Genomic DNA, 23273 nt, shown 5'->3' with positions numbered 1-23273 from the left:
TCTGCTGCCTCTCCTGGCACCTGCTCACCCCACCCGCTGTGCTTTCTTTGCAGCGTTTGTCTCTGTAAAAGCATTGACTTGTTCACTCCAATGGGCCTGGACTTCACACTTGAAGGGAAGCTTCTCGATCAACGCTCTTACTTCCCTTGCTCTTTGCTCTGTGTTCAGCCTCCAGCAGTGCCTGGCACAGAACCAGCCCTCGATAAACACTTGTGGAATGAGTGAGTTACCTGTTTGAGCCCCCGTGCGGGAGTCCAAAGTGTATTCTGGTGCCCAAGGAAGAAGGCAATGGGTTTGTGTCTGTTCCGTGCAGATAGATATCCGAAATGAACGTACCTCTATTATAGAGACATGGTGTGTGTGTTGTGTGTATAAAATGTACGTGTTACATGTGTATGTCTATATAATAACATATACACACATGTAAAGATACGTATATAAACAAAGCCGGGGGGGTGAGTTTAGAATGAATAATACAAAATACATTCTTTAATTTGTTAGGATAAAAGTTGATTCTAGTGGGACTTGTAGATAGAGTTTTAAAGGACTGGTATTTTTTTTTAGATGAAGTTTTTCAAGTGTAAAACCTTGATAAAAAGCAAAATAAAACTGAGCTGCAGGGGTCCGGGAAAGTCCCTTGCAGTCCAACCCTAGGTATAAAGGTGAAGTTTGGTTGTATCCGTCAGACATTTGCCTGTGAGTCCCTGTGTGGCTTTATCTGTTGTTTTCTTAAACACGTGATTAGACCAGCCTAGCGTTCTGTCCCACTTGGCGTCTGTAGCACTGCTGATGGGCTTCGGTTATTGGGAGGGATTCCCTCTCATGGTTTCTGCTGAACTGCTCATCCCTGCTTGATCAGTGTGTGAGGAGGAGCGTGTGTGTGTGTGTGTGTCTGTGTGTGGTGTGTGTGCTTTGCACCAGCTCTGTGTGTGTGTATGTGTCTGTGTGTGTGTGGTTTGCACCAGCTCTGTGTGTGTGTGTGTGTGTGTCTGTGTATGTGTGTCTGTCTGTGTGTGTGTGGTTTGCACCAGCTCTGTGTATGTGTGTCTGTGTGTGTCTGTGTCTGTGTGTGTGTGTCTGTGTGTGTGGTTTGCACCAGCTGCCCTAGGCCTCCGCCCCAGCACCTTGTAGCCTACATGGCAGGATGCTCATGGCGTAGCTGCTGCAGCTCAGAGACCGTCCTGTTTCCAGCCCCTGTTGGGCACCACCCGCGGGGGCAGCAGGTGGGGTGGGGGTGGGAGGAGCGGGTCATTTTCTGCGTCTGGCCCGGGGTGGGCTGGGCCTTGCGGAAGGCCTTCCAGACCCCGCCCCTCGGAGGTCCCTGCAGCCTACGCCCCTCAGGTGGGAGGTGCTCCCGGCGCCTGCCCCGCTCCTCCAGGCTCTGGCACCTCCATGGTCTTCCTTGCTCTCTCAGTGTCTGGTCCCACAAGGAAAGCTGGTTCTGGAGTTCACGGGCGTTCTTCTGTCCGTACGAGGAGCTTGAGGTAGCCCTGCGCTCGAGGAGACAGAGCCAGACCTTCGCAGACCCATGTTGGTCCTTCACAGAGGCCTGTTGGGGCTGCTTCCACCACCATGGAGGTCACCCTGAGTCGTCCGGCCACCTCCAGCCTCGGGTGACCGAGGCCCTACGGTCGCTGCCAGCCTGTGGGGCGGCAGCTTCCCCCGGGGGAGTGTGAGCTGACCTTGACAGTAGAAAGGTCATTAATTAGCGAATAGACCAGTGTTCGCAAGTTTTGGAAAATTTGCATCCTGCCACTAAAAAGGATATTTCTTTTCCTATTTTGGGGGGTGGGGGCGGCACTGCATGGCTTGAGGGCTCTTAGTTCGCCGACCAGGGATCAAACCTGTGCCCCCACAGTGGAAGCATGGCGTCTCAACCACTGCACCACCAGGGATGTCCCTTCTTTTACTCTTAAAAGCCTGTGTTCATGTTGTGATGGTAGCTGTGTTAGATAAAACACTCAGAAAAAACTGGGCGCACTGTAAGTTGTCCACAGGTGATGAAGAGAGGGGGTTTGACTTTGTAAAAATGACGGCATATTTCCCATACTTCCTGAACTAGCTCCGTATTTCTTTTATAACACCCTGCCCTCTCTGTTAATGAGAATTTTTATTTCCTGTGTCTTTACAGTTTGTCTGTTGCAAGATGGCAAAACAGAAGAGAAAAGAGAGCGAAGTGGCCGAGAAAAAGAGCAAAAAACTGAAGAAGGTGTCAGCTGTAGAGATGCCAGTGGCATGCGCGGTCCCGCCGGGCACCCGGACTGCCCCTGCCGAGGTAGGTGAGGTGGGCACGCTGGCCTTGCCTGTCTCCGGACCTAGGAGGGCACTTGGTGGTCGCGTGGCTGGTGTCCGGGTGGACAGTCCCCAGCAGACATGCACAGTACAGATGCAGCCGTGGGATAGGTCAGAGCTGCAGGAAGCTGCAGGTTAGAGTCACAGAGCTGCCCTTTTCAGCCTCCAGACCTTGGGGTGCTGGGGGTGCCGGTGTGATGGGGTTCCAGTGGCCCGGCGGGGTACCGGGTGGTGAGGCTGCATGCAGCTGGGCCTTGAGGCCCTCGCACGGGGAGGGGGCCCTGGCCTGGGGGTCTGTGTTTGTTTAGAGGTTACATCTAAACGTGTTCTGAATCCGCTCAGAAACGTGTCTCGTCTAAAGCTGCTGCTGCCACCACCAGGCTCTGAGTGTAACTTTTCTTTGTGCCGAGCTGACTCTGACCCAGTGTGTTGTTGATCAGACGGCGTCAGTTGTCACAGGTCCTGAGGAGTCATTCGACAGGAAGTGACAGTTGATGGACACACCTCTCTCTAGCCTGTGTGGCAGGTGAAGGTGCCTGCCGGGGCGGGCCTGAGCAGCCTCCGGCCCTTGGGTCACCCGCAAGAGCGCCCAGGGACCACAAGGAGGGCAGCGTCGTCGGCGCTGCCCCGCAACGTGTCGGGTGATTTGGGGCCGTGATCAGACCTCCCTGTGAGGATCTGCCCTTGATCAGCCACTTGAGTGGGGCTAGTCCGGTCTTTCTGGGAGAACGCGATGGAAGCCTGACCTGGCGGGTGGGGGGCTTGCTGGGCTTGCTCACTCTGGGGAGCTGTGTCTCCAGCTCTGTCTTTGTTTCGAGCCCAGGCCATGTGCAAGGCTGGAAGTTTGGGCACACAGCTGGCCTGAGTGTGCAGTGAGGGCGGCAACACCGTGTGGGGAGCTGGGGCCTCATGCAGGACTGTCGGGACCCCAGGGCGCTGTCCTCTGGGCAGCTCTGTGTCCTGGGGAGGCCGTGGGGTGGGTGGGCAGGCGCAGGTGCTGAGGGAGGGACCCCTGGGTCGGGGTCGTCTCAGCTGTCCCTGCCCTGAGTCAAGGTGAAAGCCAGGCCAGCCCTGGGGACCCACCGTCCTGGGTGCCCCTTTCCTGCCTTCTCCCTGGTGCCCACCTGGCCAGGGCGCCCCCATGCTCGCAGGCTGTGCTCAGCTGGCGGGCTGCGTCCCTGGCCCTGTGTCTGCTCCCGCCTGGGCTTGCGGCCAGCCGTGTCCCCAGGCCTGTCCTTGTCGTCCTCGCCTTCTCTGCCGCTGGGGCCCAGTTTCGTCAGTGCTTCTTGGTGTCCAGACCCCCGATGGAGACTGGGCTTTTCCAGCTATTCCAGCTCCCGTTCAGGGTCCGGCCCCGAATCCCTGCAAAAACTCCGGACACGTGGGTTTCTCTGGCCTGTTCCGGGACACAGTGCTGCTGTTTCTAGTCTCTGAAACGAGCACCACGCTGTCGTCCTTGTGACGTGTGACTATGTTGCGATTTCCAGCTCTTGGTGGTCTCTGCTTGCCGGCCGCTCGTCACTTGCAGCGCCCGCGGAGCCGCCCGGGTTTGTGGTAAACACGCATGTGCGGTACGTCGCTCAGTCGCGTCCTGCTCTGCGGCCCCGTGGACTGCAGCCCGCCAGGGGATTCTCCAGGCAAGAACACTGGAGTGGGTTGCATGCCCTCCTCCAGGGGCTCTTCCCACCCAGGGATCAAGCCCGCATGTCTTACACTTCCTGTATTGGCAGACAGGTTCTTTACCGCTAAGTATGGCACAGTTTACAAGTTCTACCTAAGACCAATAAGGATTCTTAAATTCAGGTGATTTTTAAAAAAGTGATCATTTTTTTGTTATTTAAGTGCTTGTTGATTGAAAGATTTGGAAAACAAAAGCAGGGAGAAGCTGGCGTTTCCCTCCCGGCAGCTGAGTGTGGTCCCATGGGGCCCTGCTCTGCAGCTTCCTCGTTGGCCCCGGGGGCGCTGGGGAGGGGGTGTCTCCGGCGGCCCCCCGCCCCCCCCCTCCATTCCCGCCCAGCTCGGGGCTGGTCTCCAGGGTCCTCCTCTGAGGAGACGGATGCTGCTTCCTTGAGACCACATCCTGGTTCTGCTCATCAAAATGCTTCTTCACCCGCTGGGCCTCTGGTTCTCGTGGGAAGCCGGGGAGCCGCCGGGCCCCGCCTTTTTAAAGGAGGGACCCCTCCATCTGCGCGGGGTGGGTGGCGGGAGCCTGTGGAAAAGTACTGCCCCGCCCGCCCCTGCTGGGAGCCCGAGGAGCTGCTGTGCTCCCGAAAGTGCCGTCCGGGGACCCACGGGTGCCTGTGCAGTCACTTCCCACAGCACAGCCCCTGAGCTCCCGCCGGGAGGGCTGAGGGTCCCCAGGGGGTGCCCCGCAGCAGGGCCAGGGGCACCTGGCTCAGGCTGTCCCTGGCGCGTCCCTTTCTCTGTCCCCACTGCCCTGCTGTGTCGGTCCACAGTGCGTGACGTCTCTGCAGCTCGGCCCATCCGCTTCTCAGTCCCGGTTGGCACAGGTCACCATATTGACCCAGGGCATAGGGGAGCAGGGCCCATGGCCAGGAGTGCCCCCCACCCCTGTGCTGGGTCTGCCAGCCATGTGGCTGGCTGCTTCTGTCGGGTGGGGCCCTGCCCTGCCCTGCCCCGTCCCGGCCACTTCCTGGTCCTCCTGGAGGGGCTCGTGATGTAGATGCTTCGCAGATCTTTCTGTTTCAAGGGTGGTGCTCGAGTCATGGGTCCTGGGGTTGGTCCATCTGCCCTTCTCGTAGCTTCTTAACTCTCCCTGTGAGCTGGGCAGATAGGCCCTTCCAGACGGTGCTCCGGCTTGACAGGCAGGAGGACACGTCCAGGCAGCATGACGTGCATGGAGGTGAGGGGTCTCCAGGCCACGGCTCCCCCACCCTGGGGAGATACCAGCGCAGACACTGAGCCACATGGCTGGGGGGAGACGCCCCAGGGCAGCTGTCGCCCTGGAGCCAGTGCCGGCCTGCCACCAGGGTCGCGGGCACCTAAGCTGAGCTGGCTGCCTCGCGCCAGTGTCTCGACAGGCTGCCTGGGGACGGGGTCAGGGGCCCTGTGGGCTGTCAGCCCAGCCCTCTGCTCTGATCTCACTAAGATGAGTTCTTTATGTCTGCAAAGCCTGTTTCCATTGATAGAAGCGCCTTGACCTTGGATTCTTGGGGCCTGAGGTGCCAGGGCAAAGGTGTGGGGCGTTGCTGGCCTCACAAGGGGGCTGGCCGGAGAGGCTGGGTCCTGAGTACGGTCCCCAGGTGGCTGGGTCGGGGATAGGCCTCACCGGGGTCCCCGACTGAGGCGGCACTGTGCCCCCCGCCCCGCTCCGGGCAGCACCGTGTGGGTGGTGTGTTGACCCGCTGGCCCCCTGCCCGCGTGGCCGTCGGGGGTGGGGAGGCCCACCTGTGCTCCGAGCACAGTCCGTGCGCCCCCAAGCCTGGGCCCCCGTGTCCTCACGGGCCCTGCTGACAGGTGATGGGGCAACGGGCTCCTGTGACTTCCCGTGTGCTTGGGGGGACGGAGGCAAAGCGGGGCCTCTTGGCTCCTTCCTTTTAACCTGGAAGAATCAGACAGGAATTCTGTGGGCATGAAGCCCACACGTGCTTCATAAAACCATCAAGTGAGGCTGTGAACTTCCTGGCCTTGAGAATTTGCTCAGTAAAGTGACTTCATACCAATGGTATTTGCCTCAAGAAATGTCACTGGTCTGGCAGCGGACTTGTGGTGGTTGTCAAGTGCGGGTGAGGGGTTGCCGGTCTGTTTTCCTAGCAGCAGCTCCCTCTCCCACTGTTCTTGTCTCCTGCTTTGTGAGCACAGAGCGCTCCGTGGTCAGCCGCTGGGGGCTGCGAACCGTGGGCTTCCAGAGCTGAGAGGGTTCTGGGCCTTGGACCCTGAGGGCAGAGACCCTGAGGGCGGCCCCTGCCCGGGCCCCCCTTGCCCCTGGACTCACCGCACACTGTGTGGCTGCCTCACTCCGAGGTCTCGACACTTGGACTGTGGCCAGTTCGGGGCTGTTCTGGACGTGCTGTGTGCAGGGGCCTCTGTTTCTGTTTTTCCTGGTGGATTCGTAGGACTGGGAGCATCTATGGAAGCGTGTGTTACGAGTGTGCGGCCCGCCAGTCGTGGGAGAGTCTCTGAGTGCTGCGTGCTCGCCAGTGCTTGCCGTGTCCACCGCGTTTGCAATCTTGGCCTGTCTTGGGGGTGTGGTTGTGTCTTACTGTGTGTGTAGGCTTTTTTTAAAGCAGCTTTATTGAGGTATTGACAGAGTAGACTGCAGATTTCTTTATTTTTGAATCTTACTGAGGTATGGTTCATTTACAGTGTATTCACTTCTGCTTTACAGCGAAGTGGCTGAGTTGCGCGTACACGTGTCTCCCCTCTCCCCTCCTTACCCATCGTGGTTTATCGCAGGACAGTGACTGGGGCTCCCGTGCTGCCTGTGCAGCGGGGTCCTGTTGTCTGTCCAGCCCTGTGGGAGCCTGCAGGCCCCAGCCCGGCCTGGCCCTCCCGCCAGCCCCTTGGCGCCTGCAGGTCCGCTCTTTCTGTCTGTGAGTCTCTCTGTTTCACAGCTAAGTTTGTGTCGTGTTTTAGGTCCACATGGGAGTGATACAGTGTGGTACTTGTCTTTCTCTGCCTTCGCTTGATATGGTAATCTCTAGGTCCAGCTATGTTACTGTCAATGGAGTTATTTCATTCTTTTTATGGCTGAGTAGTATTCCACTATGGTGCTCGTGGTAAAGAACCTGCCTGCCAATGCAGGTTCTATCCCTGGTTTGGGAAAGTCCCCTGGAGAAGGAAACGGCAGCCCACTCCAGTGTTCTTGCCTGGAGAATCCCATGGACAGAGAGCCTGGCGGGCTGCAGCCCGTGGGGTCGCAGAGCCGGGCGTGCCTGAGTGAGCGCGCAGTGTCCATGCGCATCCGTGCCGCGCCGTCTCCGTCCGTTCATCTTCTGGTGGACGTTAAAGTCAGCTCCTTGTCTTGGCTGCTGTGAACAGCGCTGCAGTGGACACTGGGGTGCCTGTATCTTTTCAGATTAGTTTTTTCCAGGCACACGCCCAGGCGTGGACTTGCTGGATCAAACCACAGCTCTGAGTTTAGTGTAAGGACCCTCCACGCTGTTCTCCATGGGGGCTGCTCCAGGCTACACTCCCGCCATGTAGGAGTGTTCCCTCTTGTCCACACCCGCTCCCGCATTTACTGTTCCTGGACCTGTCGACGGCGGCCGTTCTGACCCGTGTGCACTGGGGCCTCAGTCGTCTGAGGTCGCGTCGGAAGCTGCAGAAACTGGGGGCACGAGTGCTCTGTACCCAGTGCCCCTGTTGATAACGGGCTGTGGCGTCACACCCAGGAGTGGCGTCGGTGCCGCCCATGAGCGTGCTCAGACGCCACCAGCTGTGCACGCGCGTGTGCGCGTTTCTGCGCAGTGTGACCGCAGGTGCCACAGCCCCGCCCTGCTGTGACCAGCGGCTTCCGGGGCCACGGGGAAGCTTGTCTGTAGTCCTGGCTTTCACTGGTGCAGTGCTGGGAGCATCCACGAGTGCGTGTTCCTGTCTCGGGGGAAACACCTGGATGTGACTGCTGGTCGTGCGGGTCACGCACGTGCAGCTGTTCAGGCCGCCACCCCCTCCACGTCCCTGTCGTCCATCGTTGGCGGGGGGCCGGGGCCAGGGGGCTTGGGCCGGCTTCTCTGCGTCTTCCAGCGTTTGCCGTCTCGCGGTGCTCACATTGATGAGGACGGCCTGACTTGTCCCAGGAACGGGCGGACTCTTGCTTTCCCAGGCCTGGAGATACGAGTGCTGTTGTCTTTATTAACCCTTGGAACGGCCGGGCAGGTGTGTGACGCGCCTTCCTGGCCTGCTGGCAGCGCCATCTGCTGCGTCCACGCTAGACGCCGCCCTTGCCCCGCCTGCAGTGTGATTGCGGGCCCTTTTCCAGGACGTCTTCGGGGCTGCGCCCCAGGGCCCGCAGTCTGTTAGTAGACTGGCTGTGAGCTGTGGGCCTGCGTCTCTGAATGGGCTTTCTTGGTCCGTTGTTGCCTCTGGGCCTTGAGGTGGAGCTGGAAGCCGCCCAGTGCCCCGCAGCCCCGGGCCTTCTGCCCTTCTTCCCAGCCCCGTGCCCGCCATCCCCACATGCTGTCTAAAGCTCGAATTGCCGCTCCGTCAGCAGAGCTGTGTGTGTGAGCTCTGCTTCCTTGTGGTCAACAGAAAATAACTCAGCAAAATGTAATTTTAAAAAAGCAGTGTTTCTTATTTTTCCTGAGTTATACATGGACAAATGGATAAAAAAGAAAAAGGAAATAGGACCATGCAGAAGCAGCCAGGCAGGAGCCGTGCCAGCCCAGGGGGACTGCGGCTGGCACCGGGGTGGGCACGGCACCCTGCGTGGACGCTCTGTCTTTTCCGTATGTGAGGCGCCATGCCAGCCCTCGGCGGTACCACACCTTCCAGGTTTCCTAGTGCGATGAGAGGAGAAGTTCACACATGGTTGTTGCAATTTCACTTCCTCTGCTTCCTGTCTTGAGCAGCTCCTGGCTTCTTTCTTGCGAGCTGCCTGGGTGTTTTTACCGGCTCTGTTGCACAGCTCGCCGTCTCCGTATAGATGTGAGAAAACATCTCTGCTGACAGTGCTTTGTCCTAACAGTTCAGATATTTTTCCAGCCGAGTTATTTGTATGGCTTTGAGCCTTAGATAGCCCCACGGCCAGCTGCCCAGCCTCCCTGACGTGTGCTGGCCCTCTGGTGCCCGGGTCAGTATGGGAAGGGGGTTCTCCCGTGAGCACCGGCTGCTTGCTTGCTGTAAGACCTGGAGGACCCCGACCCCCAGCCCCAGCACTGGACCGTGGCCTGTTCTGTCCCCTCCAGCAGCCTGTGTCCGGGGCCAGTGTGCCTGAGACCCGGCTCCTCACCACTGCTGTTCACTGGGTTCAGCTTCCCGCAGACCGGGCTGGGGGCTGCCTGGAGGGGCTTCGCGGGGCGGGTCTGAGTGAGCAGCTTGGTCTCTGGGCCTGTCCCCTTCTCCCCGGAGCAGCCTCTCTGCCGCCGCCACACCATCTTCCCTGCGGTGGAGGGCATCCTGGATCTGGCCACTCCCGCCCAGCCTGTGCATCCGCCACCTTTCCCACTGACCACACGGCTCCCGACTTTGGTCCGTCCGCGGTCCCAGCCCTGCTCCCTGCAGTGTGAGCAGAACCCAGCCTGAGCCTAAAAGGTTCCAGCCTCCATCTGCCTGCCCCTCCAGCCGCGGGTGGCCAAGACTGGGCCCAGAGCTGTCCCCTCCCCCAGCTCAGACCTGGGACATGGAGGGGCTCGAGGGACCTGGGGGCTTCTCCTGGGGGGTCCGGATCACCCGCTGGTGCCCAGAGGCACCTCAGGGCCTGGCCCCATCCGTCCCTGCAGGCCCACTGCCCCCTCGTCACCCCTGCGTCTCAGGATGTGGGGAGCAGAGCCCCTCGTCCCAGGAGGGGCTGCTGTGTCTGCCTTCTGAATAAACAGCATCAGAATCATCAAGGGAAGTTTCAAAGGGCCAGTTCTGCCCTTCTGCCCCTACGCTTCCCCTCTCGGTCCCTCCGAGGTGTATCTGACAGGCTGTGTATCCTGTCCTTTCTGACATTGCCCTTGATGTAACCTTTAAAGGCAAAGCCCCCCAGCTTTATCAGCCCACTGGGCCTGGCCCGCACCCATCCCCGTGCGGACGCTGTGGCTGTGAGGCGTGCGGAACGCGCGCCGGCTACCTTGCGTCAGGAGGGTCCCTCCCTATGCCACGCTCCTGGAGGCCCCGGCCTGTCCCCCACCCTCACCCCAGGGCCCACTTTCCTGGGGTCTGCCGTGCCCGGGCTTTGGGAGGGGCCGCAGTCCCTTCCTGAATTTGGACGTCACCATGACCCCCGGCCATCTGTGAACTGGGGGTTTTGAAGCTTCAGGGGAGCTATGCTCGAGGGTGCTCGTTTGGGACGTGGTGTGCCACCACGCCTGCCCCCGGTGTGTGCAGAGCAGAACGTGGGGGCCAGGGAACACCTTATCCTGTTGTCTCTGCCGAGACCACCTCCACGTCCCCGCTCGTGGGAGCCCCTTGGCTTACTGTTCTCGAGAGTTGACGCCACGTTTGTTTCAGGAAGCTAGCTCCATCAGAAGGGTCACTCCTAACTGTAGAATGTTACTCAGTGGCCCATCAGACAATGCACTCGAGAAAGTTCTCTAATTTTGGGTCTGAAATGCCAGAATGGACAGATGAGGCCCAATATTTGTTCAGTCTTTCAAAAGTATTTTCGCAGTGGAATGAAAAGAGCTCCCAGGACGGAGCGCTCACAGCTGGGAAAACAGTTGCTGCTTTGAAGACGGTTTTCCCAGGCACAGGGCTCACGTCTCCCGCTGCGAGGGGCAGAGATGGCGTCTGGTGTCAGCGGAGGGCTCCTGGCTGAGGCCAGCCCGTCTGAGCTGGGCCGCCCCAGGGAGCGCGCCTTGAGGAACTTGGAGGAGCTCGTCCCACAGATGCGCACCTGCACGTCCCCGAGGCCCCGGCCTCCAGGTGTCAGCCCACTGAGTTTTTGCTCAGAAGCCACGTGTTAGAAGGCAAGTGGGGTTGAGGTCTTGGCTCCCAGTGACCTCTGCCTCTGCCTTTGAGTCCCAAGCCTTTCCTGGCCCGGCCTGGTCTTCAGGGCTGAGCACGGTGGCCACCAAAGCCGAACACCTCCACCCAGCAGCCCTCCTGGCCTGGAGGTGCAAGGCAGCTGGAGCCAGGCTCCACCTGCTGCAGGGCAGGGGCAGAAGTGAGTGATGGGCGTCCCTAGGTCTGGGGTGTGTGTCTCAGTGCCAGGACCCGGGGCTCAGCATGCAGGACACAGACTAAGGCTTAGGGCAGACGCGAGTCGGGGCACAGGCCGACTGCTGTGCCAGAGCCCCTCGGTGCAGCGCCTGAGCTAGAGCGGGCGCTCACGGCACACGGGGCGGCCCGGGGCGCCCGCGGCGGCTCCCTGGCCCCGCTCGGGCGGCTGCCCGGCCGCTCAGGCTGGAAGGCTGTCCCTTTTGGCATCTTCACCTGGTTCTCCCTCCCCCACCCCAGCCCCCGGCTGCTGCTTTTTTTTTAAGATTTTTTTGGATGGGGACCACTTTATTTTTCGGAGAAGGCAATGGAACCCCCACTCCAGCACTCTTGCCTGGAAAATCCCATGGACGGAGGAGCCTGGTAGGCTGCAGTCCATGGGGTCGCGAGGAGTTGGACACGACTGAGCGACTTCACACTTTCATGCACTGGAGAAGGCAATGGCAACCCACTCCAGTGTTCTTGCCTGGGGAATCCCAGGGACGGGGGAGCCTGGTGGGCTGCCATCTATGGGGTCGCACAGAGTCAGACACGACTGAAGCGACTTAGCAGCACTTTATTTTTAAGTCTTTATTGAATTTGTTATGATGGTGCTTCTGCTTCTGTTTTTTTGGCCACGAGGCATGCAGGGTGATAGTTCCCCAACCAGGGATCGAACCTGACCCTCCAGCCCCCATCAGGAGCACAGAGTCTTAACCACTGGGTGGCCAGGGAAGTCTCCTCCCGCTTCCCACCACTGCTTTTGGAAAACTATTCATGGGCGTTTCCCAGCCAGGCCCTGAGTTGGCGAGGACCCTGGCGGATCCCGCTCTGTCACTGTCCTCCGCTCCCTCAGGCTTCCGGGGACATTGGTCTGGAAGACCTGTTCTTCCCGATGTTCCCCGTTTTTGAGGGGCCGATTTTTGCAGGTATTGCTCCAGGCGGAGGTTGTCAGGCTGTCCAGCAGGGTGGCGGCCTCCTGGGCAACCTCACTGACTTCCTCAGCTGTGTGTGGGCGCTCAACCCTCCTGCTGACTCCGTGGATAAGTGGGTTCAGCGAGTGGCGGGGCGGGGGTGAAACCTGTGAGTGGAGACAGTGGCCGCCGTGGTCTTCCTCCTCTCTGGGTGGTTTGCACTGTCGAGTCAGCAGAGAAAACTGTCGCGTCAGCTGCAGAGGGAGCGTTCTGAGCAGGGCTGAACCTCCTGTCTGGTTGGCTGTAGGAGCTGATCGTGCCCTCCCTGAGAGAGCCCGAGGCTCCTGGGGTGGGGGGCCTGCGGGGGCCCACATGCGTCCCGGGTGGCAGCGTGGCCAGTCCCTGGGCTGATGGGGACGGTGCCCTTGCGGCGACTGGACTCTCCAGGACTCCCTTGCAGCTGATTTCTTGTGATAAGTTTTAGAGTGACTTCACCCACTGACGAGGCTTGGAGTCGCAGTCAGGGTTCCCTCCTCTTTTGTTCTGTGTTTCTTTAGCCTGTAAAACCCTTGCTCCTGGATGAGATCCCCGCCCTCTGGACAATGGCAAAACCCAGACCCACTCAGAGCCGCTGGCTCTCTGACGGCACCGAATTGGGTATTTCAGGTGAGGCTGCGGCGGGGCCCATGGGCGCGGGGACCGCCCAGGACGGAAGGGCCTTTCCTGGGCTCTCCAGCCGCGTGGAGCCGTGTCGGCCTCGGCGCTGGTGTTGAGGTCTGGGGCGGGTCCTGCTCTGATGGCTGGTGCCCCCGCTTCCTTGAGACACCCCCCTCCCCCGTCTTCCGGGCCCACGGCCCTTCCCTGCGGGCTTGCTGGTGGGTGCAGGCCTTAGAACGTGCCACAGGGCACGGTGGGCTCAGGGACTCACATGCCCTTGACCTGGAGGCTGGTGGGCACTCAGTGGGGAGTAGGGTTGGGCCAGCGACTCTGCCTTCCTCCTGCCCTCCATTGTCCTTGATGTGGTGTTTAGAGGCCTTAGAGACCTGAGCGGAGGCGCTTCTGTGCAGCTGCCCTGCTGTCTCAGGTGCCCACACTGTGCACACACATGCACTCCACACCCATCAGGTGCCCACACCCAGCACATACACCCACACCACACGCCCCGTGCTCACCCCCAGCACGCACAGCACAGCACACGCCCCGTGCTCACCCCCAGCGTGCACAGCACACCACACGCCCCATGCTCACCCCCAGCGTGCACACCACAGCACACCCCCCATGCTCACCCCCAGCGTGCACACCACAGCACACGCCCCGTGCTCACACCCAGCACGCACAGCACACCACACGCCCCGTGCTCACACCCAGCATGCACACACCACACATCCCGTGCTCACACCCAGCGTGCACATCACACCACACGCCCCGTGCTCACCCCCAGTGTGCACACCACACATCCCGTGCTCACACCCAGCGTGCACATCACACGCCCTGTGCTCACCCCCAGCATGCACACCACACCACACGCCCCGTGCTCACACCCAGCATGCACACCACACCACACCCCATGCTCAGACCCAGCACGCACATCACACCACATGCCCCGTGCTCACACCCAGCATGCACACACCACACATCCCGTGCTCACACCCAGCGTGCACATCACACCACACGCCCCGTGCTCACACCCAGCATGCACACACCACACACCCCGTGCTCACACCCTGCACACACATCACACCACACCCTGTGCTCACCCCCAGTATGCACAGCACACCACACGCCCCAAGCTCATTGCCACCACAGATGCTGGGTCAAAGTCCAGCCCCAGTTCCCACCCCCATGGCTGCTCCGCGCCCGCCCTTCCTTCCCCGCCGTGTCTGCTTCTGCCGCAGCAGCTCTGCCTTGGGAATCAGCGCTTCACTAATGTGCTCGATTCCTGATGGTTGAGGATCGTCTCGGGGTTTCTCCCCCACACCCATGGGGTAAAGGGCCAGCCAGGGGGTGCTTTAGGTCCCCCGCTTTCCCTCCGATGGGGTGGGTGCACAGCCCAGCTTCTACTGACATGAGTGCCGCCCTCCTGCCACAGGGGCGCGGGCCTGGGTGGGGGTAGGTTAGGGAGCCCCAGGCCTCTGGGAGGTCACACTGGGTGCTGAACTGGCCTTTGTGCCAGCTGCTCCCCGCCGCTGGGCTCCTTTCCGCCTGGGAGAGCGACAGCAAAGCCATCGAACGCCTTGATTTTATCTTGTGCCTCTCCTGCCAGAATGGTTAGATCAGCCTCCACTGTCAGACAAACGCTCTGAGAGGGCGGGTATGAGCACCAGGCTCTAGGGTGAAAAGGGGCTCGAGAGCACCAGTCCGGGAAGAGCCCTTTTTGGCTAAGTCGGAGTCTCTGCCTGTACCTGCCCGTCAGACTGTCCGGGCTGCCCATGCACCTCCTGGATTTGCTGGAGGGGCCGGGACAGGCCTGGTTCTCTAACACGCTGTCTCCCCGCCGCCCCCCCCCCAGCTGGGACCAGAGCAGGTAAGCACCCCACGCCGGGGCTCCTCCTGCACCAGGGGCTTGCCAGGGTTGGGGGGCTCGATAAGAGCACTCAGCTCCTCAGATGGGTGTTCACAGGGGAAGCAAGCCTCAGTGAGACGCCTGGTGAATGCAGGTACTTGCTTGGAACAAAGACACTTTTTGGAGGTTTGCACCTGTGAAGAACTGTTAAAATTAAAACGGGCTCATCTCCTGTCACCTCAACGTTGTCCAGCGTTCCCGTGAAGGCCCCTCCGAGAAGCTTATCCTGGTGCCCAGAGTGTGCAACGTACGAGGGGTGCCCTCCACATGCTGGGGGCATCCAGGGCTCAGACAGCGTCGTCTGGCTGGGGGCTGGCCCCCTGACACAGGGTGTTTCTCTTGTGAGGAAGGGGTGGCTCTGCGGCTGAGTCTGAGTGCCCCCTCCCCCGCAGGGAACCCGTTAGATGGAGAATTCAGAGGCGTTGGCGAGTTCTATTGACAAAAGGCTGAGCTTCTAGGTTTTCTTGTTAGGCTGTCTTTCCTGTACTTTAGCAAGAAGGGTCTCTGTCTCCGTCACCACTGTCACCTCCGTGTTTCAGAGGCAGGCTCTTCACATGCCTGCCGTGCCCCGCCCTTCAGGAGGTGCCCCCAGGTGTGGAGGGAGGCGCGGGGGCGTGGTGCACACCCGCGGTGGAGCGCACCCCACGCCTCCAGCTCACGTCAGCCGTGAGTTCTGTCCCCGAGATGGTGGGTTTACGGCACGTCCGCCTGGAAACAGGGCTGCCTCATCCCAGCGCCCTTCTTTCTGCTCTCCTTAGGGGCTTCAGAAGCGTCTGCCCTGGGCCCAGCGTGTGCCAGAGGCAGGGGGCGGCTCTGTGGGAGCGGCCGGCGGACAATGCCCCAGGGCCGCATGGGGCACGCCGTCCACCCCTGCGGCCCCTACACGGTGCTACTGAGCTTCACCTCAGCCTGCTCCGTGCTGTCCGGGACCACGGACTTCAGGGCTGCGTGGCAGAGGCGGTTCAAGGCCGACAGGCCGGTTTTCTGCTCCAGGTAGAGCCGCAGCTTGTCGCGGAAGGTCTCCCCGAGGAAGCTGTAGATGAGCGGGTTGAGGCAGCTGTTGGAGAAGGCGGCCAGGTTGACCACATGGCCAGCCAGTGGGTGGGCGTGGCGGGGGGAGCGCTGGCAGGGCGCGGCCCCGGGCGGCACGCGCCGGAGCAGGTGCACGCTGATGAAGACGTTCTCGGGCAGCCAGCACACGAAGAAGACCAGCACCACGGCCAGGATCATGCGCAGCGCCTTCTGCCTCCGCGGGCGCAGGCCGCGGTGCCGCTGCGTGCTCACCAGCACGCGCACGATGAGCGAGTAGCAGAGGCCGATGACAGCGAAGGGCAGCAGGAAGCCCAGCGTGACCTCCAACCACTGCACCTCCCGCACGTCCGCGAAGCAGAAGCACGCGTCCTCGCTATGCTGCAGGTGGACGGCCGTGAAGGGCACCAGTGTGGCGGACACGGAGGCCATCCAGATGAGGCCGCAGCTCAGCCGCGCGCGCGGCTTGGTGCGGAACGGGCCGCAGCGCACGGCCTTGGCCAGGGCCAGGTAGCGGTCGAAGCTCATCCAGGTGAGGAAGAAGACGCTGCTGTACATGTTGACCTGCAGGAAGAGAGACATGAAGGTGCAGAGTGCGGCAATGTCATAGTACTGCTCGTCCAGGTTGAACACCTCGATGAGTGAGTCCGCCACCAGGATGAGGTCTGCGGCCGCCAGGTTGATGAAGTACAGGTCAGGGATGGTCATCTTCTCCCGGAAGCGGATGTTCACCACCAGGATGAGCAGGTTGCCCACGAAGCCGATGGGGAAGAGGAAGATGGTGTACAGGCAGGAGAGGAAGAGCCCGATGGCGTACTGCTGCCGCTCCGAGAGCGCCGCTGAGCCGTTGGCCGGCGCTTGCGGCAGCTCCAGCCCCGCGGCCGTGCTGTTGTAGGCGCCCGGCAGCAGCTCCATGTCCAGCCGGGGCCCCAGAGGCGGCCGGCCTCTCAGGATGCACTACGCGGCTCCCGGAAGCCCGCGCTGAGCAGCAAATGCATCTTGAGAAAGAGAGGTGGCGCTCCTGGAAGTGAGCCAGGCAACCGTGAGGCCAGAGCGGGTCCCCGGGCACCTGTGCAGCCAGAGGCTGCGGTCCATGTCCGCGCCAAGCCCACGCCCTCACTCTGGGGCACCTGGGAAGCGAGAGCAGGGGGTCAGTGGGCACCAGGGCATGCCGGCACGGGAGAGCACACGCGCTTACGGGCTGGGTGTGTCCCCTTGGCCTGGAAGGTGGCTGGCCCTGAGCTGGAGCAGGGGAGTCACACGCAGAAAACACCCGGGTTCTCCCGAGGCTCCAGGGCCCTGGGCCTGAAGCCCGCCAGAGACGGCTTGGGAGGGAGTGGGGCGGGGTGTCGGGGTTGCGGGGGGAGCCTTAGGAGGATGAGAGGGGAAAGGTGACTCTCTGTAAGAGAGTGGACCCAGCACACGCCAAAGGTGCAGCCGGGTTTGCTCTTACAGTTGCACAGGTGGAAGGAATCCAGTGGTTCTGGCCAATCCTGAGTTCGGGTGCTGAACACGAAGTTGTTTTCATAACATGAAATGAAAAAGGTCATTGCTTCAGGACCTATAAGTTTAAATTTGTCGTACTGTTTTGTCAGCTATTGTAAAACCAAAGGTATCTCCTTACTGCTCCTTGCAGTCTAGAAACACTGAGACCCGGAGGCTGGGAGAGAAACCCTCCTGGACCTCTGCTTCTGCCAGTCCTGCCCTGGTGGCTGCCAGCGCCCAGCCGGACATGGGCTCTGCTCATGTGCTCCCTGAGCTTCTCTGGGCAGGGCCTGGGGTACCGGGGCATCCCGGGCTGGGTGGGGGAGGGGGGGTGGCCAGGCAGCAGGGTGGGAGGGAGGAGCCCTAGCAACCCGGCCTTGAGAGTTTCCGCCTCACCTGCGAGATGGTTGGGAATCGTTTCCAAAGCGTTGCCAAAGCAACAGACACTTCCTGAGCGAGCGCTTGAAAACACCATTAAAAACAAGGAAAGGAAAGAGAAATCAGGACCCCGGCGTCAGTTATTTTAAAACGACTCAGTAACCTCTGCTTCTGGGGTTGATAAACTGGATCTTACTGGTGGTTCTGTGTTCTCTATTCCTCTTTGGTCGGTAATCCCAATTTGAACCAGACACACGCCATTGTTCTCGGATCCCATCTGTAGTGTTTAAAGCCTCTGTTTTTAAATTTTTTTGTAAAAGCTGCTTAGACTATTTGCTTTGCTCTTTTAATGTGGGAATTTGGGAAGTCTGGGGCTGATCTCCGGAAGTTTAAGGCGAGCAGAGCCCGTGGGGCACACCCAGCCTCTCCCCAGTGCTCTCTGCTCTCTTCTTTCCCGAGTGAGCGCTCTTCCATCCTTGACTGTTGCTCCTGTTTCTGTGCTAGTCTTGAGAAAAGACAGGCGTGAGTCTTAACTGCTGACACACTTTCCTCATAAAAGTTGGCCATGAATTTACAGATAGAAAGGTGAGTGTTAAACAGTGGGGCCTTGTCTTGTTTCAGATTGCCACCGCTTGTCCAGATCTAGAAAAATTAGCCATGTTCTTGTGAGATCTGTTGTGCTAAGTGGCTCAGTCATGTCTGACTCTTTGCGACCCCGTGGACTGTAGCCCGCCAGACTCCTCTGTTCATGGGATTTTCCAGGCAAGAACACTGGAGTGGGTTGCCATTTCCTTTTCCAGGGAGATCTATTAGCTATGTGTTCTACATATTAAATTAACCTCAGGCTGGTGGGCAACCTCACTGAAGGAGAAAGGAAAGTGCCGGCCGTCAGAGGACAAAAACCATTCACCATCTCCGCTGTCCTGTGATACAAAAGAACCTTCCCGCTGAACCTCCGTATTGAAGTCCCAGGGTGGGTGCCCGGATTGTCCACATCGGCCCGGCCACTGTTCACCACCCCAGGCGAGCGCGCCCAACCCAGCCGCCTGGCCCCTGTCCATCCCGGCGCCTGGAACCCCCTTACCTGTGCCGCCTCTGGCCACCCGACGTGCGTTGCTCTGAGCAGACCTGTCCTGTCCCTGGGACCGGGGCTCAGCCAGCCTCCCGAGGCCTCCCTGCAGGGGAGCAGCAGTGACTCTGGACTTGGGGTGGAATCAGGGCCTTTGCAGGACTCCAGCAAGGAGTGGGGAGGAGCAGGAAGCGGCGGCACCCAGCCCTCGGCCCGCCCGCCGCCCTCTGGCCAGGCTTGCCCCTGGCGGCCGCAGGCTTTATAGGCGGCCGCGGCCTCCCTCAAGTCCGCCTGTAACCCCTTTGGTGCCGGTCTTTTCCTTGCCCTGCGGCACTGAGCTGGGTCCCACCAGCCGTCTGCCTGGAAGTTTGCAGTTGACTGGCTTTTCTTCACCTGCTGATACAAACTTTTCTTTTTAATTTTGAAGGGACTGTAAGTGGGTCTTGTTTATCTCTTAGAGAATAACTATTATTCTTTGTCGAAATTTACATATTGTTGCTTGTTTTAGCAAGAGACTGCCTTTAAGACTAACCACTAAATTTCCTAAGTTTAGAGAATAGTGTGTGAATTATGCATAGAGAATTTAACCTACGAATCTCTCAAGACATTTGCAGACAGAAATGCAAACCCAGCGAGCAGTGAGGAGGCAGGTGAGTTCCAGGCTGGGTAGCATTTCCTACTGGAGAGGAGCCAGCTCAGCTTCCCCGCCCCCGCCTCCTCCGAAGCCCCTGGAGGGCTCCTCCTGCAGCTGCTGCGTAAGACCCCTCTTCCTGCCACGACCCCCGCTCTCCCGCCTGACCCGTCCCAGTGCCGACCGAGCACGCGCTCCACCTGCTGGCGGCTGGTAGAGGCTGGCAGAGCCGCCCTAGCGTCTGGGTGCGCAGCTCTGGGCCAAGGATCTGCGGGCGTGAGTTCCGTGGTTTTCATCAACACTGCATTCTAACCCATCTCATGTCTTCCTCTTGGTGTCTTTTTTTTTTTTTTTAACCTTTTGGGGTTTCTTTGAAGCTGTACGACTGAAGTCTGAGTGGTCTTTGGATGACTGACAAATGAGGCAGACTGCTGCAGTGTGAGCCTGGGGGCGGCGCGCGTGCCTCCCACAATCGGAGGGCTGCTGACGGGCGGGAGTGTGGATGCGGGCGGGCTCCCAGCCCCGCGCTGCGCGCTGCATCCTGTGAGTGAGCTCCAAGGCGTTAGAGTGATGCTGACTTGACATCCTTCAGGTATATGTTTTAGGCGAGGTTCCCATTTCAGCAGCTTCCCAGGTGGCGCTAATGTTGAAGAACCCGCCTGCCAATACAGTGGATATGGGTTCGATTCCTGGGTTGGGAAGACCCCCTGGAGGAGGGCGTGGTGACCCACTCCAGTGTTCTTGCCTGGAGAATCTCATGGACAGAGGAGCCTGGCGGGCTACAGTCCACGGGGTCACAAAGAGTTGGACATGACTGAAGCAACTTAGCAGGCATGCACCTATTTTCAGCAGAATACTGTGTTGAATTTTTTATGGAAAAATCCTGATATTCAGGGTTCTTCCCAGCTGTGCTTCTGATAGGCTCGCCTGTTAAAGGATGGCCCAATAACATAAATGGGGTTGATTTGATCTTAGACCTATTTTTGGCCAGCTGCACACAGGATGGTTTCCGCACTAGAAATGCTGGAGACGCCATCTTGAGAGAAATGAGTCATGAGAAAGTACAATTTCCTCTCGAGTTAAATAAATAAAGCACAAATTCAGGCCCTGAAATAGCCAAGCCGCGTCACTACCGCACAGCCGCTCCCTCCTGGCGGGAACACAGCCTTCAGCCCCACCTTTGCGACCTGAGCACGATAGCCCGACACCCGGTGTGTCCCGAGCTCACCGGGGCCCCTGGGCCGGGGCTTCGGGCTCACCATCGGGACTGAGCTGGGGCTGCCAGGCCACAGGCCCCGTGTTCCTGTGGCTGCGAATGGGTAGGCGTCTCCCCTCCTGCGGCTGCTGAGTGTGAGGGCCCGGCCCCGCGTGAGAGGCCTCAGGCCCTCGAGCCCTGTCGGTATTCTGCGGGCAGGCCTCCTGTGAGGCGTGGGGAGCGTCTGTAACCGCGAACACCCAGCCTTGAACGGGCGCTTCCTCGGTGCTCGCGGCGCGGCCGACCCGCTGCGCAGGGGGGCAGAGCTGCACAGCTGAGCGCGCACCTGGACCGATGAGGGCTGTGCGTGCGCGCTGGGCGGGGGAGGGCCGGGCTGCCCTGAGTTAGGCAGGCTTCTGGGCCCTACCCGGTTCTCGAGGTGGCTGGGCGGGCCTGGGAAGTGATCAGTCCCGGGAAGATTCAAGCCAGGTAGCACTGGAGCGGGGAGGGTACAGGGACCCTCAGCCCTCCACCGCCAGCATCCTCTCCACCTCCTGCCCCGCCCCCCGCGCTGACGTATGGACAGATGGACAAGTGCCTTTGAGTCCCGCCCTGCCGCGGGTGCGCCGGGGAGGGGTCCGCCGGGGAGGGGTCCGCGGAAGGTTTCCAGGATGGGGCTCGAGCATGTCCGTTTCCAGCCCGATCGAGCGTCCTGCTGGTCTCACCCGGGCCTCTGCCTTTGGGGACCGGCGGCCGGAGCGCGAGTGGCTTGGGGGCAGGGTGTCACCGCCTTTGGACCCAGAAATTCTGATCCTGCGGCCTCTGCGGGGTGGGGGCTCTGCTCGAGTCCTGGAGGGAGGACTTTAAATAACTGCACAGGCGTAGGCCGTCCCGCTGGAAAATCACCTTGTTTTCCATGTAAATGTCCCGGCTCCTCAGGCTTTAAGTGGGGAGAGAACACTGCTGTGTGTTTAGAGGAAATTGAAGGCAATAAAGTTGGAAATTGTTTCCACCGAAGGCCAAAAGGCAGGCGGGGCAGAGGCGCGCGGTGACCACAGGCCGCGCGTCAGGCCGCGTTCTCCTCTGCACCCGTGGGTTTGCCGTGGCTCTCCTCGCTGTCTGTAGCTCTCGCGTGTGCCTGTCACACGTGCCCGTACACGCGTGTGTGACGCCGACGCCCTGCGTGCACGTTGCGTGGTGTGTGTTTGCGTCGACGTGCTGGCTTTATTCTGATCCACAGCGAGCCGGGCCCGCGTCCTGACGCCGCTGTGCACCCCGCGCATGGGAGCCGGTGGTCTGGACCCGCTGGCTCCCGGCCCGTGTCTGGCTCCCTTGGTCCGTGTGCCGGTGCTCAAGGCCATGAGCGATCGCCCTGGTGCTGAGGAACATCAGAATTAAGACGGACGACCAGATTGAGAGGAAGCGAGCTGGCCTGTCTCTAAGGCAAATTGGAGAAAAGACCTCGTGAACGTCAAGGCCAGGTCGTGCACAGCAGTCGGTGTTTCTGGCCCCGGGGCCTGCCGTGGCCTCTGCTGGTGGTGTGGGCAGGGCCCCGCGACTGCGGCCGTCGGCCGTCACGCGGCCGAACCTGGCTGCACAGCGCCTCCCGGCCTCGGACCTGACGGCACAGCCAAGGCCTGCTTCTTCCCGCGTCCCGGCTTCGAGTTTGGAAGGGTTACAGGAGACTCTAAGATGCTTTCAGGAAACCGCCCACAGTTCCCTGCGCCCCCTCCCACCTGTTCACTCCCCGCCCCCCAACTCCCACCCGCTCACAGCCTGGGCTCCACTGCCCCGCCCCGCCCCGCCCCCCAGGAGAACCCGGGCAGACAGGGGCGTGACTCTCGGAAGCTGGGCGCCCCCGCAGGCAGACGCCTTGGCCACACTTTCTCCATAGATTTACTCAGCTGAGGGGGCTTCCCTGTGGCTCAGCTGGTAAAAGAATCCGCCTGCAATGCAGGAGACCCCGGTTTGATTCCTGGGTTGGGAAGATCCTCTGGAAAAGAGATAAGCAACCCACTCCAGTATTGGGCTTCCATTATGGCTCGACTAGTAAAGAATCCACCTGCAATGGGGGAGACCTGGGTTCCATCCTTGGGTTGGGAAGATCCCTGGAGAAGAGAAAAGCTACCCACTCCAGTATCCTGGCCTGGAGAATCCAATGGACTGTATAGTCCCTGGGGTCACAAAGAGTCAGGCACGACGGAGTGACTTTCACTGAGTTGGCTGCACTCTGGTGCAGGCCTGACCCCCCCATGCTGAGCTGTGAGTCCCCGACGGTGCCGGGTCACTGGTGTTTCAGTGTGAAACACACCTCACCGGTGTGCCCGCGGTGAGGTCCGTGGTCAGAGGGCAACCGCCCTGTAAGCGCGACCCTCCTGGGATGCGCGGCATCCTGGCCACCAGGGGACGTGCCCCGCAGGACTCCCAGTGTGGACGTTCGGCTGGCTGGGTGCTGTTGGGTCCTTTCTCGGTTTGTTTTCTAGAGGCAGAGCTGCTATCAGAACCTGCAGGTGGGTTTTTCACCTGAACATGAGTTTCTTCTTCTTGGGTGAGTTTTTAAGGGCGGGCTGGCCGGTTCTCAGGGAGCGTTGTCAGTGTGTGAAGCCTCCAGTGCCCTCCCACGTGGCTGTCCACCGGTCCACCTGCCTGAACCCTCGCTCAGAGGCTCTCACGTGAGGCTCAGAATTTCCTGAGGAGACGGCCCCCCTGGCTTATTCTGGTGCCAGTTTCAGGCCAAGGACTGGGCCTTCTGGGGCCCCTCCCTCAGCCTTGCAAAAGGGCTGCCAAGGTCCAGCCTCAGGGTCCCCTGAGGGCTTTGGCAGCCCGGGCCCTGTGTGGCTCTCCACTGCGGCTCCTGAAATAGCCCTGAGAGGGTCTAGGAAGCCGGCCCTGCTCACCAGGACTGCTTCCTGGGG

At 60.4% G+C, this 23273-nt stretch overlaps 1 protein-coding gene across 9 annotated transcripts in view; it reads left to right on the top strand.

Annotated features, from left to right (window-relative positions):
• C24H7orf50 (chromosome 24 C7orf50 homolog) overlaps positions 1 to 23273 on the top strand; it is a 69706-nt gene that overhangs the window by 11411 nt on the left and 35022 nt on the right. For 7 of the 9 annotated variants that reach the window (XM_044936107.2, XM_044936108.2, XM_025275047.3 and 4 more), the window contains 2 exons: positions 2132 to 2275; positions 12566 to 12674. In XM_044936107.2, coding sequence (XP_044792042.2) covers positions 2132 to 2275; positions 12566 to 12674 — 253 coding nt within the window. Of the gene's footprint in view, positions 1 to 2131; positions 2276 to 12565; positions 12675 to 15329; positions 15614 to 23273 lie in introns of those variants that run through there. The other 2 variants (XM_044936111.2, XM_025275044.3) reach the window with 2 other exon arrangements.

The sequence above is a fragment of the Bubalus bubalis genome, chromosome 24 (genome assembly GCF_019923935.1).
Source record: "Bubalus bubalis isolate 160015118507 breed Murrah chromosome 24, NDDB_SH_1, whole genome shotgun sequence".
Taxonomy (NCBI): domain Eukaryota; kingdom Metazoa; phylum Chordata; class Mammalia; order Artiodactyla; family Bovidae; genus Bubalus; species Bubalus bubalis.
The sequence above is the reverse complement of the archived record's forward strand: the minus strand, read 5'-3'. Positions and strand labels throughout refer to the sequence as shown.